Genomic DNA, 16898 nt, shown 5'->3' with positions numbered 1-16898 from the left:
CATGCCAAGACAATAAAACTTCCAAAAATTAAATACAAAGAAAAAATATTGAAAGCAGCAAGGGAAAAGCAACAAATAACATACAAGGGAATCCCCATAAGGTTAACAGCTGATCTTTCAGCAGAAACTCTGCAAGCCGGAAGGGAGTGGCAGGATATACTTAAAGTGATGAAGGAGAAAAACCTACAACCAAGATGACTCTAACCAGCAAGGATCTCATTCAGATTTGATGGAGAAATTAAAACCTTAACAGACAAGCAAAAGTTAAGAGAATTCAGCACCACCAAACCAGCTTTACAACAAATACTAAAGGAACTTCACTAGGCAGGAAACACAAGAGAAGGAAAAGACCTACAATAACAAACCCCAAACAATTAAGAAAATGAAAATAGGAACATACATATCAATAATTACCTTAAATGTAAATGGATTAAATGCTCCAAGCAAATGACATAAATGGGCTGAATGGATACAAAACCAAGACCCGTATATATGCTGCCTACAAGAAACCCACTTCAGACCTACGGACACATACAGACTGAAAGTGAGAGGATGGAAAAAGATGTTCTATGCAAATGGAAATCAAAAGAAAGCTGGAGTACCAATTTTAATATCAGACAAAATAGACTTTCAAATAAAAACTTACAAGAGACAAAGAAGGACACTACATAATGATCAATGGATAAGTCCAAGAAGAATATATAACAATTGTAAATATTTATGCACCCAACATAGGAGCACCTCAATATATAAGGAAAATGCTAACAGCTATAAAAGGGGAAATCAGCAGAAACACAATAATTGTAGGTGACTTTAACACCCCACTTTCACCAATGGACAGATCGACCAAAACGAAAATAAATTAGAAAACACAAGCTTTAAATGACACATTAAACAAGATAGATTTAATTGATATTTATAGGACATTCCATCCAAAAACAACAGAAAACACTTTCTTCTCATTTGCTCATGGAACATTCTCCAGGATAGATCATATCTTGGGTCACAAATCAAGTGATGGTAAATTTAAGTAAATTGAAATCAAATCAAGTATCTTTTCCAATGAAAACACTATGAGACTAGATATCAATTAAAGGAAAAAAACTGTAAAAAATACAAACACGTGTAGGCTAAACAATATGCTACTAAATAACCAAGAGATCACTGAAGAAATCAAAGAGGAAATCAAAAAATACCTAGAAACAAATGACAGTGAAAACACGATGACCCAAAACCTATGGGATACAGAAAAGCAATTCTAAGTTGGAGGTGTATAGCAATACAATCCTAGCTCAAGAAACAAAAAACATCTCAAATAAATAACCTAACCTCACACCTAAAGCAATTAGAGGAATAAGAACAAAAACACACCAAAGTTAGCAGAATGAAAGAAATCATAAAGATCAGGGCAGAAATAAATAAAAAAGAAATGAAGGGAACAATAGCAAAGATCAATAAAACTAAAAGCTGGTTCCTTGAGAAGATAAACAAAATTGATAAATCATTAGCCAGACTTATCAAGAACAAAAAGGGAGAAGACTCAAATCAACAGAATTAGAAATGAAAAAGGAGAAGTAACCACTGACACTGCAGAAATACAAAGGATCATGAGAGATTACTACAAGCAACTATATGCCAATAAAATGGACAACCTGGAAGAAATAGACAAATTCTTAGAAAAGCACAACCTTCCAAGACTGAACCAGGAAGAAATAGAAAATATGAACAGACCAATCACAAGCACCAAAATTGAAACTGTGATTAAAAATCGTCCAACAAGGAAACAGGAGTGGCCTTCTGAGAGGTGGTAATGCTTGTCCCTTGATCTAGGGACTGGTTGCAGGGGTGTGTTTAATTTGTGCAAAATTGATAGAACTGTGCACTTTTGATGTGTTCCCTTTTTGTATGTACTTTATACTATAATAAAAGTTTCATAATTTAAAAACAAACAAACAAACAAACAAACAAACAAATCTTCCAACAAACAAAAATCGAGGACCAGATGGCTTCACAGGCGAATTCTATCAAACATTTAGAGAAGAGCTAACACCTATCCTCAAACTCTTCCAAAATATAGCAGAGGGAGGAACACTCCCCGACTAATTCTACAAGGCCACCATCACCCTGATACCAAAACCAAAGATGTCACAAAAAAGAAAACTACAGGCCAATATCACTGATGAACATAGATGTAAAAATCCTCAACAAAATACCAGCAAACAGAACCCAACAGCACACCAAAAAGATCATACACCATGATCAAGTGGAGTTTATCCAAGGAATGCAAGGATTCTTCAATATACATAAATCAATCAAAGTGATACACCATATTAACAAATTGAAGGATAAAAACCATATGATCATCTCAATAGATGCAGAGAAAGCTGTCAACAAAATACAACACACATTTATGATAAAAACCCTCCAGAAAGTAGGCATAGAGGGAACCTACCTCAACATAATAAAGGCTATATATGACAAACCCACAGCCAATATCTTTCTCAATGGTGAAAATCTGAAACCATTTCCACTAAGATCAGCAACAAGAAAAGGTTTCCCACTCTCACCACTGTTATTCAACATCATTTTGGAAGTTTTAGCCACAGCAATCAGAAAAAAAAGAAAGAAAATGAATCCAAATCAGAAAAGAAGAAGTAAAATTGGCACTGTTTGCAGATGACATGATACTATACATAGAGAATCCTAAAGATGGTACCAGAAAACTACTAGAGCTAATCAATGAATTTGGTAAAGTAGCAGGATACAAAATAATGCACAGAAATCTCTTGCATTCCTATACACTAATGATGAAAAACGTGAAAGAGAAATTAAGGAAACACTCCCTTTTACCACTGCAACAAAAAGAATAAAATACCTAGGAATAAATCTACATAAGGAGACAAAAGACCTGTATGCAGAAAACTATAATACACTGATGAAAGAAATTAAAGATGATACAAACAGATGGAGAGATATATCATGTTGTTGGACTGGAAGAATCAACATTGTTAAAATGACTATACTACCCAAAGCAATCTACAGATTCAACACAATCCCTGTCAAACTACCAATGGCATTTTTCACAGGACTAGAACAAAAAATTTCACAATTTTTATGGAAACACAAACGTCCTGAATAGCCAGAGCAATCGGTTTTCTTTCTTTAATTTTACTTATTTTATTTTTTGCTGTGTTGGGTCTTTGTTGCTTCAAGCAGGCTTTTCTCTGGTTGCAACGAGAGGGGACTACTCTTTGTTGCAGCCCACGAGCTTCCCATTGCAGTGGCTTCTCTTGTTGTAGAGCACATGTTCTAGGTTCGTGGGCTTCAGTAGTTGTGGCACACAGGCTTAGTTGCTCTGCATCATGTGGGATCTTCCCAGACCAGGGCTCGAACCTGTGTCCCCTGCATTGGCAGGTGGATTCTTCACCACTGTGCCACCAGGGAAGCCCAGCCAAAGCAATCATGAGAAAGAAAAATGGAGCTGGAGGAATCAGGCTCCTAGATTTCAGACTATACTACAAAGCTAAAGTAATCAAGACAGTATGGTACTGGCACAAAAACAGAAATATAGATCAATAGAACAGGGTATAAAGCCCAGAGATAAACCCACGCATATATGGTTACCTTATCTTTGATAAAGGAGGCAATAATATCCAATGGAGAAATGACAGCCTCTTCAATAAGTGGTGCTGGGAAAACTGGACAGCTACATGTAAAGAATGAAATTAGAATACCCCCTAACACCACACACAAAAATAAACTTAAAATGGATTAAAGCCCTAAATGTAAGGCCAGACTCTATAAAACTCTTAGAGGAAAACATATGCAGAACACTCTATGACATAAATCACAGCGAATCCTTTTTGACCCACTTCGTAGAGAAATGGAAATAAAAACAAAAATAAACAAATGGGACATAATGAAAGTGAAAAGCTTTTGCACAGCAAAGGAAACCATAAACAATATGAAAGTACAACCCTCAGAATGGGAGAAAATATTTGCAAATGAAGCAACTGACAAAGGATTAATCTCCAAAATGTACAAGCAGCTCATGCAGATCAATATAAAAAAAACAAACAACCCCATCCAAAAATGGGCAAAAGACTTAAATAGACATTTCTCCAAAGAAGATATACAGATTGCCAACAAACACATGAAAGGATGCTCAACATCAGTGATCATTAGAGAAATGCAAAACAAGACTACAATGAGGTATCACCTCACAGCAGTCAGATTGGCCATCATCAATAAATCTGCAAACAAAAAATGCTGGAGAGCGTGTGGAGAAAAGTGACCCTCCTACACTGTTGGTGAGAGTGTAAATTGATACAGCCACCATGGAGAACAGTATGGAGGTTCCTTAAAAAACTAAAAATAGAACTACCATATGACCCAGCAATCCTACTACTGGACATATAACCTGAGAAAACCATAATTCAAAAAGAGTCATGTACCACAATGTTAATTGCAGCACTATTTACAATAGCCAGGGCATGGAAGCAACCTAAGTGTCCATCGACCGATGAATGGATAAAGAAGATATGGCACATATATACTATGGAATTTTACTCAGCCATAAAAGGAAACAAAATTGAGTTATTTGTAGTGAGGTGGATGAACCTAGAATCTGTCATACAGAGTGAAGTAAGTCAGAAAGATGAAAGCAAATACCATATGCTAACACATATATGGAATTAAAAAAGAATGGTTTTGAAGAACCTAGGCACAGGACAGTAATAAAGACACAGACATAGAGAATGGACTTAAGGACACAGGGAGGGGGAAGGGTAGGCTGGGATGAAGTGAGAGAGTGGCATTGATGTATATACACTACCAAATGTAAAATAGATAGCTAGTGGGAAGCAGCCTCATAGCACAAGATCTGCTCGGTGCTTTGTGACCACTTAGAAGGGTGGGATAAGGAGTGTGGGAGGGAGACGCAAGAGTGAGGTTATTTGGGGATATAAGTGCACATATAACTGATTCACTTTGTTATACAGCAGGAAATAACACAACAATGTAAGGAAATTATACTCCAGTAAAGATTTTTAGAAAAATAAATAACAGGTGTTGGTGAGGATGTGGAGAGAAAGAATCCCCTGTAGTGTTTTTGGGAATGTAAATTGGTGTAGCCACTATGGAAAACAGTTCAGAGATTCCTCAAAAAAAATAAAAATAAAATTACCATGAGAATATATACAATAAAAGCACCCAATAAAATTCATTTAAAAAATTGATAAACCTTTATCCAGGTTTACCAAGAAGAGAAAGGACCCAAATTTTTGAAAAACAATTGAAAGAGGAGAAATAAGAAATGATACCACAGGATACTAAAAATGATGAGAACATTATGAACAGTTATATGCCAACAACCTAGAAGTAATAGACACATTTCTAAAAACATACAGTATGTGAAGACTGAATCAAGAAGTAACAGGAAATTTGGACAGATCAATCACTAGTAGTGAAATAGAATCTGTAGTTAAAAAAAAAAAAAAATCTCCCAGCAAACAAAAGTCCAGAATGGTGACAGCTTCACAGGGGAATTCTACTAAAGATAGAAAGAATTAATATCTATCCTTCTCAAACTATTTCAAAAAATTGAAGAGGACAGAACATTCACATATTCTACAAGGCCACCATTACCCTGATACCAAAACCAAAGACACTACAAAAAAAATTACAGGCCATTATAGTTAATAAATACTGATGCAAAGTCCTCAACAAAATTTAGCAAATCAAATCCAACAATATATAAAAAGGATTGTACACCAAGATTAAGTAGGTTTTTTCCAGGGACACAAGGATGTTGCAACAGTCAATAATCCAATGGTGTACACCACATTAACAAAAGGAAGGATAAAAATTACGTGGTCATCTAAATAGATGCAAAAAAAGCATTTGACAAGATTCAAATCTGTTCATGAAAAAAACTCATCAAAGTGAGTATAGAAGTAACTTATCTTAAAACAATGAAGGCCATTTATAAAAAACCCATATCTAACATCATACTCAACAGTGAAATGCTGAAATCCTTCCCACAAAATTCAGGAACAAAACAAGTATGCCCACTCTTGCCATTTCTATTTAACATAATATTGGAAGTCCTAACCATAGCAATCAGACAAGAAAAAGAAGTAAAATTCATCCAAATTGAAAAGGAAGAAGTAAAACTGTCACTATTTGCAGATGACATGACAGTTTATTTAGAAATGCTAAAGTCTCTTCCCATACACCATTAGAACTAAAAAATGAATTCAGCAAAGTTGTGAAATACAAGATTAATATACAGAAATCTGTTGCTTTTTATACACTTTTCATGAATGATCAGAAAGAGAATGAAAATTAACAATCACATTTAAAATCACATCAAAAATAATAAAATACCTAGGAATAAACTTAACCAAAGAGGTTTTTATACTAAAAACTAAACATTAATGAAAGAAATTAAAGATGATTAAAGAAATGGAAAGATATCCCTTGCTTTCAAATTGGAAGAATTAATTTTGAAAAAGTCATGCTACTCAAAGCTATCCAGAGATTTATCACAATCCCTATGAAAATACACATGACACTTTTTACAGAAGTAGAACAAATAATCCTAAAATTAATGTAGAACCAGAAAAGAACTCAAATTGCTAAACCAATCTTGAGGAAAATAGAACAAAGTTGGAGGTATCATGCTACTAGACTTTAGACTACACTGCAAAGCTAGAGTAATCAAAATAACATTGTGCTGGCACAAAAATAGACACATAGATCAATAGACTACAATAGAGAGCCCAGAAATATATGCAGGCTCCTATGGTCAATTAATCTATGAAAAAGGAGAAAAAAATATAAATGGAGGAAAGACAGTCTCTTCAACAATAGTTGCTTAGAAAACTGGACAACCACATGAAAAACAATGAGGTTAAAATGGTCCCTCACAACATATACAAAATAAATGAAAAATGTTTTAAAGATCTAAATGTAAGACCTGAAACCACAAAACTCCTAGAAGAAAAACATAGGTGGAAATCTCTTTGACATATCTTGTAGTAATATTTTCTTGGATCTGTCTCTTAAGGCAAAAAAAGCAAGAATAAACAGACATAATTAAATTTAAAAGCATTTCCACAGCAAAGGAAAACATGAACAAACAGAAAAGGCAACCTACAGAATAGGAGAAAAAAATTTCAAATGATATAAACAAGCAAGGGTTAATATCAAAAATATACAAAAAGCTCATACAACTCAATATCAAAAAGCACCCCAATTACAAAATGGGCAGAAGGTCTGAAATGACATTTTTCCAGAGAAGATATACATCTGGCTAACAGGCACATGAAAAATATGCTCAACATCAATAATTATTACAGAAACCTAAATTATAATAATGAGATATCACCACACACCGACCAGAATGGCTCTCATCCAAAGGACCACAAATAACAAATGTTGGCAAGGATGTGGAGTAAAGGGAACACTTGTACACTGTTTGTGGGAATGTAACTTTGTGCAGGCACTGTAGAAAACAGTATATAGGATTCTCAAAAAACTAAAAATAGAACTACCATACAATACAGCAATTCTACTGCTGGGTATATAACCAGAAAATATGTAAACACTAATTCAAAATGATACATGCACCCCAATGTTCATAGCAGCACTATTCACAGTAGTCAGGATGTGGAAGCAACCCAAGTATCCATCAACAGATGAATGAATAAGAAATATATGGGATATAGTAATATGGAATATTACTCAGCTGTAAGAAAAGAATAAAATTCTGCCATTTGCAACAATGTGGATAAACCTAGAGAATATTTTGCTTGGTGAAATATGTCAGACTGTAAAAGACAAATACTGTATACAATCACTTATATGTGCAATCTAAAAAATAGTATGAACAAATCTATATGCAAAAACAGAAAAAGACTCATATATACTGAAAATAAACTAGTGGTTTTCAAAGGAAAGATGGATGGGGGAGTGGTAATTTTGGGTTATAAGATTAAAAGACACAAACTACTTTGTATAAAAGAGGTAAAGAACAGGATATATTGTAAAGCTCAGGGAATTATAGCCATTATCTTGTAACAACTTCTGAAGGAGTATAATGAGAAATTTCTGATCACTATACTGTACACCTCAAACTACCATAACATTATATATCAACTATAGTCAGTTACAAAACATATGATCATCTCAATAGATGCACAATAATGTTTTGACAAAATTCAACATCGATTTATGATAAAGACTCTCAAGAAAATCGGTACAGAGGGAACAGAACTCAACATAATAAAGGCTATATATGATAAACCCAAATCCAACAATACAGTAAAAGGATCTCACACCATGATCAAGTGGGATTAATCCCAGGGATGCAATGATTTTTCAAGCAATATGATAAACCACATTAACAAATTAAAGAATATAATTCATATGGTCATCTCCATAGATGCAGAAAATTTTTTTTTTAATTCAACATCCATTTATGATTAAACTCTCCAGAACGTGGGTGTAGAGTGAACATAACACAACGTTAATAAAAACCATATGTAATAAGCCCACAGCTAATATATTACTCAATCGTGAAAAGCTGAAAGCATTTCCCATAATAACAGGAACAAACCAAGGATGCCCACTCTCACTACCTTTATTCAACATAGTATTGGAAGTCTCAGCCATAGCAATCATACAAGAAAAGGAAATAAAACTAATCCAAATTAGAAAAGAAGAAGTAAAACTGTCACTGTTTGCAGATGACATGATTCTATGTGTAGAAAATCCTAAAGGTACCACCAGGAAGCTATTAGAATGCATCAGTGAATTCAGTAATGCTTGCAGTATACAAAATTAATATACAAAATTCTGCTGCATTATTATATACTAACAACGAACTGTCAGAAAGAAAAATTTAGATAACAATCCCACTTACAGTGGCTTCAAAAAGAAAAAAATGCCCAGGAGTAAATATAACTAAAACTGTAAAAGATCTGTACTCTGAAAACTGTAAGACACTGATGAAAGAAATTGAAGATGACACTAACTAATGGAAAGATGTAGTGTTCATTGATTGAAACAATTAATATTGTTAAAATGATCATATAACTGAAAACAATCTACAGATTCAATGCAATCCATATCAAAATACCAAGGACAATTTTCACAGAGCTACAACAAATAATTCTAAAATTTGTAGGGAAACACAAAAGACCCCGAATAGCCAAAACAATTTTGAGAAAGAAGAACAAGTTGGAGGCATCATACTCAATAATTTCAAAGTATAGAACAAAGCTATGATAACTAAAGGAGTACAAAGTGGCACATAAGCAAACATATAGATCAATGGATCAGAATATAGAGCCCTGAAATGAAGCTACATTAGAGGATTAATTAATTTATGACCAGGATGCAAGAATACACAACAGGGAAAAGAGAGCCTCTGAAATAAATTGTGTTGGGAAAACTGAACAGCTATATGCAAAATAATCATAATGTATTACTTTCTCACACCATATACAAAAATGAACTCAAAATGGATTAAAGATTTAAAGGTAAGTCCTCAAACTACAAAACTTCTAAAACAATACTTAGGTAGTACACACTTTGACATTGGTCCTAGCAATATTTTTGATATGTCTCCTCAGGCATGGTAAACAAAACAAGAAATAAACAAATGGGAGTACATCAAACTAAAAAGCTTTTGCACAGTGAAGGAAAACTCAAAAAATAAAAAAAATCTTCCTACTGAATGGGAGAAGATATTGGCTAATGGTATATAAGGAGTTAATATTCAAAATGCACAAAGATCTCATGAAGCTAAATAAAAAATAACATAATTTAAAAATGGGCAAAGGGACCTGAATAGACATTTTCTAAGGAAGGTATATACATGGCCAACAGTCACATGAAAAGATGCTCAGCATCACTAATTATCAGGGAAATGCAAAATTAAAACCAAAATGAGATATCACATAACACCTGTCAGAATGGCTATTATCAAAAAGACAACAAATAACAAGTATGGGAAGGATATAGAGAGAAGGAAAACTTCTTGTCCTTTGGAGAGGTAAATTGGTTTAGCCACTGTGGAAAACAACATGGAGGTTCCTCAAAAAATTAAAATTAGAACTCCCATACAATCCAGCAATTCCACTTTTTGGTTGTGGTACATATATACAATGGAATATTACTCAGCCATAAAAAGGAACGAAATTGAGTCATTTGTTGAGACGTGGATGGATCTAGAGACTGTCATACAGAGTGAAGTAAGTCAGAAAGAGAAAAACAAATATTGTATATTAACACATGTATGTGGAACCTAGAAAAATGGTGCAGATGAACCGGGTTGCAGGGCAGAGGTTGAGACACAGATGTAGAGAACAAACGTATGGACACCAAGGGGGGGAAATTGTGGTGGGGTGGGGATGGTGGTGTGCTGAATTGGGCGATTGGGATTCACATGTATAAAGTGATGTGTATAAAATTGATGATTGATTTAAAAAAAAAGAATTAAAAAGCATTACATACAAATATTTAAAAAAAAACACTCGGCTTGGAGGCCACGCGGAGGAGCGGCGGCATGGCGGCGGCGGCCGAGGAGTCGAGTCGGGGGTACTGGGATGAGGAGGAGGAGGAGGCAGAGCAGTTGGTTCTGGTGGAATTATCAGGAATTATTGATTCAGACTTTCTCTAAAAATGTGAAAATAAATGCAAGATTTTGGGACTTGATACTGAGAAGCCCATTCTGCAAGTGGACAGCTATGTCTTTGCTGGAGAGTATGAAGACACTCTTGGGACCTGTGTTATATTTGAAGAAAATGTTGAACATGTGGATGCAGAAGGCAATAATAAAACAGTGCTAAAATATAAATGCCACACAATGAAGAAGCTCAGCATGACAAGAACTCTTCTGACAGAAAAGAAGGAAGGAGAAGAAAACAGGTGGTGTGGAATGGCTGCAAATCAAGGAAAATTATTTCTCCTGTAGACCCAACATGATTTGTAGTTTTCTGCATGAAAATGAAGCGGATGAAGTTGTAGCTCCAGACCCAGATAAATCTTTGGAGTTGGAAGAGCAAGAGATTCAAATGAAAGATAATTCAAACCTGAGTTATGAACAGGAGAAACCACCGAACTTGGATATAGAGGATTCTGGTCCTCTTATTGATATCCCTTCTGAGGCAGAAGGCTTTGTTTTTATGGAAACTCAAGAAACTGCCTTAGAAATCACTCCTAGATGAAATGTTTCTCATAAAAACTAGTCATTAGCTTTTTAGAGTTTTTATATAAAATAACTGGCTTTGTAGTTTTCAGTTCACAATTTTATTATTTTTGTTGGCTATATACATATTTCCAATTATAATATAGTTTAATATACTAGAATCATTAAGGACCAGATACGAGTTTTTAAAAATATGGTTTCAATGACTATAGGGACCCTTCTGTGATGAGTCCTTTAAAATGGGGGTTTTACTAAGGTAAGTGTGAGTTTCTATTGCAGCCATCACAAATTTCCACAGACTTAGTGGCTAAAGTGTATTAAGCTACATAAGTGTATTGTCTTATAGTTTTGTAGGTCAGCCATCTGATATGGGTCTCACCTGGGCTAAAATCAAGGTATTTGCAGAGCTTCATTCTCTTCTGGACGTGGCGTGGGGGACTCCATTTCCTTGTTCATTCAGTTGTTCGCAGAATTCAGTTCTTTGCAGCTGAAGGATCACGGTCCCATTTCCTTGCTGTTGGCTGAGAGCCATGCCCAGCTTCTAGAGGCTGCCTGCATTCCTTCACTCATGGTCCCCTTCTCTTCAAAGCCAGCAATGGTCAAGTCCCTCTCAGTCTTTGAATCTCTCCTGCTTCTTCCATAATCTTATTGATGATGGACCCTTCTGCCTTCTTTTAAAGGTCCATTTGATTACACTGGGCACATCTGGGTAACTTCCCTATTTTAAGGTCTATAACCTTAATTCCATCTGCAAAGTCCCTTTTGTCATGTAATTTAAACAGGCATAAAACTGAGAATTGTGGCATGAAAATATTTAGGGAGCCATTTTCCAGTCTACCAAAGTCAGTACTACTCCTGAGAACAGAAAAAGAATTCAGAAGTGCTTAAGGGTGAAGGTACAGTTCTGATATTCCAGCTGTAATTTCACTTCTTTCCCACTGAAGAAAGATGATTGGAATTCAGCTGTAACATTCTACAATATTATGGTGATAACCTAGATCTACCCTAACTTATATTTTTTAAGTAAATTAGTCACAAACTTTGATACAGGTTGAACTATATGAAATTACCAATATTTGTTTCTACAAAACTCTGCAATTTTATATGGTTGAACCTGGTACTAATAAGTTAAAACACTCCTCATGTTAATTATATCTCACAACTGTTGGAGGTGTAACTTTGTTGTGACAGATTAGAGAACTAATGTTCTAGGATGAGGAATTTTTTCCTTCAGTAGGTTTTGTAAATTTTTACTGTTTATTTGGAAAACAACTTACCCTGATTAAAAGCATTTCCAAATCATAAAAAAATAAAAAATAAAAAAATAAAACACTAATTGGAAATTATGCACATCTATGTTAATTAAAACATAATTTACAATAGCCAAGATATGGAAGCAACGTAAGTGGCCATCAGTAGATGAATTGGTAAATAAGATGTAAGATATTATTGATATATGTATAAGTACAGGTACAAAGTTCCAGTTACAAAATAAATAAATCATGGTTATGAAATGTACAGTGTGAGGAATGTAGTTAATAATAATTTAATACCTTTGTATGGTGACAGACAAACAGACAAACTAAACTTATTGTGGTGATCATTTTGAATGTATGGAAATATTGAATCACCATGGTGTGCACCAGGAATTAACATAGTGTTGTAGGTTAATTACACTTCATAAACAAACAAACATACAAACTCATAGAAAAAGAGATAAAGGTAATCCAAAGGTACAAAAGTTCAGGTATAAGATGAAGTACTATATGTATTATGGTCATAACGTAAAACAAAATTAATAAAATTAACACAGCTGTAAGTTACATATTAAAATTGTTGAAAGTAAATGGTAAGAGTGATCATCACAGGAAAATATTTTTTCTTTTTTAAAATTTTGTAATATGATATGATGGATGTTCATTAAACATATTGTGGTAATTATTTCATGATGTATTTAAGTCAAATTATTATGACTTATAACAAACAAATATGGTGCTGTATGTCAATTATATCTCAAGAAAAATGGTAGAAAAAAGTAGGAAACCATGCTTATGAGTAATATTATATAATTAATCTATGCCAGTTTTCCTATTGTAGAAGTAAATTTGAAATAAGAAAATAAATGCTAGAAGGAATCAACAGTAAAACTGATGACACAGTAATGGATCAGTTAACTGGAAGACAGAGTAGGGGAAATCACTCAGCCTGAACAGAAAAAAAGAAAAAAATTTTAAATGAAAATAGTTTAAAGGAACTTTGGGACAAGATCAAGCATGCTAACATTTGCATTATAGGGGTACCAGAAGGAGAAGAGAGGGAAAGGGAGAGCAAATTATTTGAATAAATAATAGCTAAACTTTCCTAACCTGAGAATGAAGACTGACAACCCAGGTGCAGGAAAAACAGAGTCCCAATTAAGATGAACCCAAAGAGGCCCACACTAACACACATTTTAGTTAAAATGGCCAAAATTGCAGAAAAGAGAGAATCTTAAAACCATCAATAGAAATGCAACCAGTTTTGTACTAGGCAACTCCCCTAACACTGTCAACTGATTTTCAGGGAAAACTTTGCATGCCAGAAGGGAGTGGTATGATATATTCAAAGTGATGAAAGAAAAACACATACTTCCTTGAACACTTTACCAGGCAAGGCTGTTATTCAGATGTGAAGGAAAAGAAAATAATTTAACAGACAAGCAAAAGCTAGAAGAGTTTAGCACCACTAAACTGGCTTAATTATAAATTTTTAAAAAGTTTTATTTATTATTATTTTTTTAAATCAAAGTACAGTTGATTTACAATGTTGTGTTACTTTCAAGTGTACAGCAAAGTGATTCAGTTTTATATATATATATATGTATATATATATGTATGTATGCATATATGTTCTTTTTCAGATACTTTTTCCTTATAAATTATTATAAAATATTGAGTATAGTTCCCTGTGCTATACAGTAAGTCCTTGTTGGTTATCTAATTTATATATGGTAGTGTGTATATGTTAATCCTAAACTACTAATTAATCCCCCCCTTTCCACTTTGGTAACCATAAGTTTGTTTTCTATATTTGTGAGTCTATTTCTGTTGTCTATATAAGTTCATTTATATAATTTTTTTTAGATTCCACATAGAAGTGATATCATATGAAATTTGTCTTTGGCTAATTTCACCAAGAATTATAATCTCTAGATCCATCCATGTTGCTGCAAATGGCATTATTTCATTCTTTTTTATGGCTGAGTAATATTTTATTGTGTAAATATATACCGCATCTTCTTTATCCATTCATCTGTCGATGGATATTTAGGTTGCTTCCATGTCTTGGTTATTGTGAATAGTGCTGCAATTAACATAGGGGTGCATGTATCTTTTTGAATTAATGGTTTTCTATGGATATATGCCCAGGAGTGGAATGGCAGGATCATATGGTAGCCCTATTTTTAGTTCTTTTAAAACCACCATACTATTCTCCATAATGGCTGCACCAATTTACATTTCCACCAGCAGTGTAGGAGCGTTCCCTCTTTCACTACACCTTCTCCAGCATTTATTATTTGTAGACTTTTTGATGATGGTCATTCTGACTGGTGTAAGGTGGTACCTCACTGTAGTATGATTTTCATTTCTCTAATAATTAGCCATGTTGAGCATCTTTTCATGTGTTTTATGACCATCTGTATGTCTTCTTTGGAGAAATGTCAATTTAGACCTTCTGCACATGCTTTGATTGGGTTGTTTGGTTTTTTATTTTGATCAATATATTTTGGAAATTAAGCCCTGACTGCCACATCATTTGCAAATATTTTCTCCTAGTCTGTAGGTTTTTTCATTTTGTTTATGGTTGCCTTATGTTGAGGAAGGTTCCCTCTATGCCAACTTTCTAGAGAGTTCTTTTTAATCATAATTGGGTGTGTTGAATTTTGTCAAAAGCTTTTTCTGCATCTGTTGAGATGATCATATGGTTTTTTATTCTTTAGTTTCTTAATGTGGTGTATCTCACTGATTGATTTTCAGATATTGAAAAAAATTCTTGCAACCTTGGGAAAAATCCCACTTGATCATGGTGTATCATCCTTTTAATGTATTGTTTGATTCGGTTTGCTAGTATTTTTTTGAGAATTTTTGCATCCATATCCATCAAAGATATTGGTCTGTAATTTTCTTTTTTTGTGGTATCTTAGTCTGGTTTTGGTATCAGGGTGATAGTGATCTCAGAGAATGTGTTTGGAAGTGTTTCTTCCTCTGTATTTTTTTTTTTTTTTGGAATATTTGAAAAAGGATAGGTGTAAACTCTTCTCTAAATATATGATAGAATTTGCCTGTGAAGCCATCTGCTCCTGGACTTTTGTTTGCTGGGAGTTTTTAAATGACAGATTCAATTTCAGTACTTGAAATTGGCCAGTTCATATTTTCTATTTCATGCTGTTTCAGTCTTTGTAGATTATACTTTTAAAGGAATTTGTCCATTTCATCGAGATTGTCCATTTTATTGGCATATAATTGGTCATAGTAGTCTCTTATGGTCTTTTGTGTTTCTGTGGTGACAGTTGTAACTTTTCCTTTTTTGTTTCAGATTTTATTGAGATGGGCCCTCTCCTTCTTTTCTTGATGAGTCTGGCTAAAGGTTTATCAATTGTTTTTATCCTTTCAGAGAACTAGCTTTTAGTTTCATTGATCTTTCTGATTGTTTTCTTAGTCTGTATTTCTTTTATTTCTGCTCTGATCATTATGATTTCTTTCCTTCTGCTAACTTTGGTTTTATTTGTTCTTCTTTCTCTAGGTGATTTAGGTGTAAGGTTAGGTTGCTTCTTTGAGATTTTGCTTGTTTCCTGAAGTAAGCTTGTATTGCAATAAACTTCCCTCTTAGAACTGCTATAGTTGGATCCCATAGGTTTTGGATCATCGTGTTTGGTTTTCATTTCTCTCAAGGTATTTTTTGATTTCCTCTTTGATTTCTTCAGTGATCCATTGGTTGTTTAGTAGCATATTGATTAGCCCCCATGTTTTTGTGTTTTTGCAATTTTTTTTCTTGTAGTTGATTTCTAATCCTATAGCGTTGTGGTTGGAAAAGATGCTTGATATGATTTTAATTTTCTTAAATTTACCAAGGCTTCCTTCATGCCCCAGCGTGTGATCTCTCCTGGAGAATGTTCCACGTGCACATGAAAAGAATATGTATTCTGCTACTTTCAGTTGGAATTCTGTATAAATATGAACTAAGTCCATCTGTTTTAACGTATCTTTTAAGGCCTTAAGGTGTTTCCTTATTGATTTTCTGTCTGAATGATCTGTCTATTGCTGTAAGTAGGCTGACACAGTCCCCCACTATTATTGTGTTACTGTCTATTTCTCCTTTGATGGCTGTTAGCATTTACCTTATATATTGAGGTGTTCCTATGTTGGGTGCATGCATATTAAAAATTGTTATATCTTCTTCTTGGGTGATCCCTTGATCATTATGTAGTGTCCTTCTTTGTGCCTTGTAACAGCCTTTATTTTAAAGTCTATTTTGTCTGATATGAGTATTCCTACTCCAACTTTCTTTTCATTGCCATTTGCATGAAATACCATTTTGCATCCCCTCACTTTCAGTCTGTGTGTGTCCCTAGGACTGAAGTGGGCCTCTTGTAGACAGCATATATACGAATCTTGTATAGTATCTATTCAGCCAGTCTATGTCT

At 34.1% G+C, this 16898-nt stretch overlaps 1 protein-coding gene across 1 annotated transcript; it reads left to right on the top strand.

Annotated features, from left to right (window-relative positions):
* The first annotated feature begins 854 nt into the window (after positions 1-854).
* LOC309624917 (general transcription factor 3C polypeptide 6-like) lies at positions 855-12715 on the top strand. Its single transcript, XM_082383643.1, is given in 3 exon segments — positions 855-10684; positions 10688-10932; positions 10934-12715. Coding segments are annotated over 3 exon segments (657 nt in total). The 5' UTR covers positions 855-10573; the 3' UTR covers positions 11235-12715.
* Positions 12716-16898: the final 4183 nt, after the last annotated feature.

This window comes from Balaenoptera borealis, assembly GCF_965194805.1.
Source record: "Balaenoptera borealis genome assembly, chromosome: 3".
Taxonomy (NCBI): Eukaryota; Metazoa; Chordata; class Mammalia; order Artiodactyla; family Balaenopteridae; genus Balaenoptera; species Balaenoptera borealis.
The sequence above is the reverse complement of the archived record's forward strand: the minus strand, read 5'-3'. Positions and strand labels throughout refer to the sequence as shown.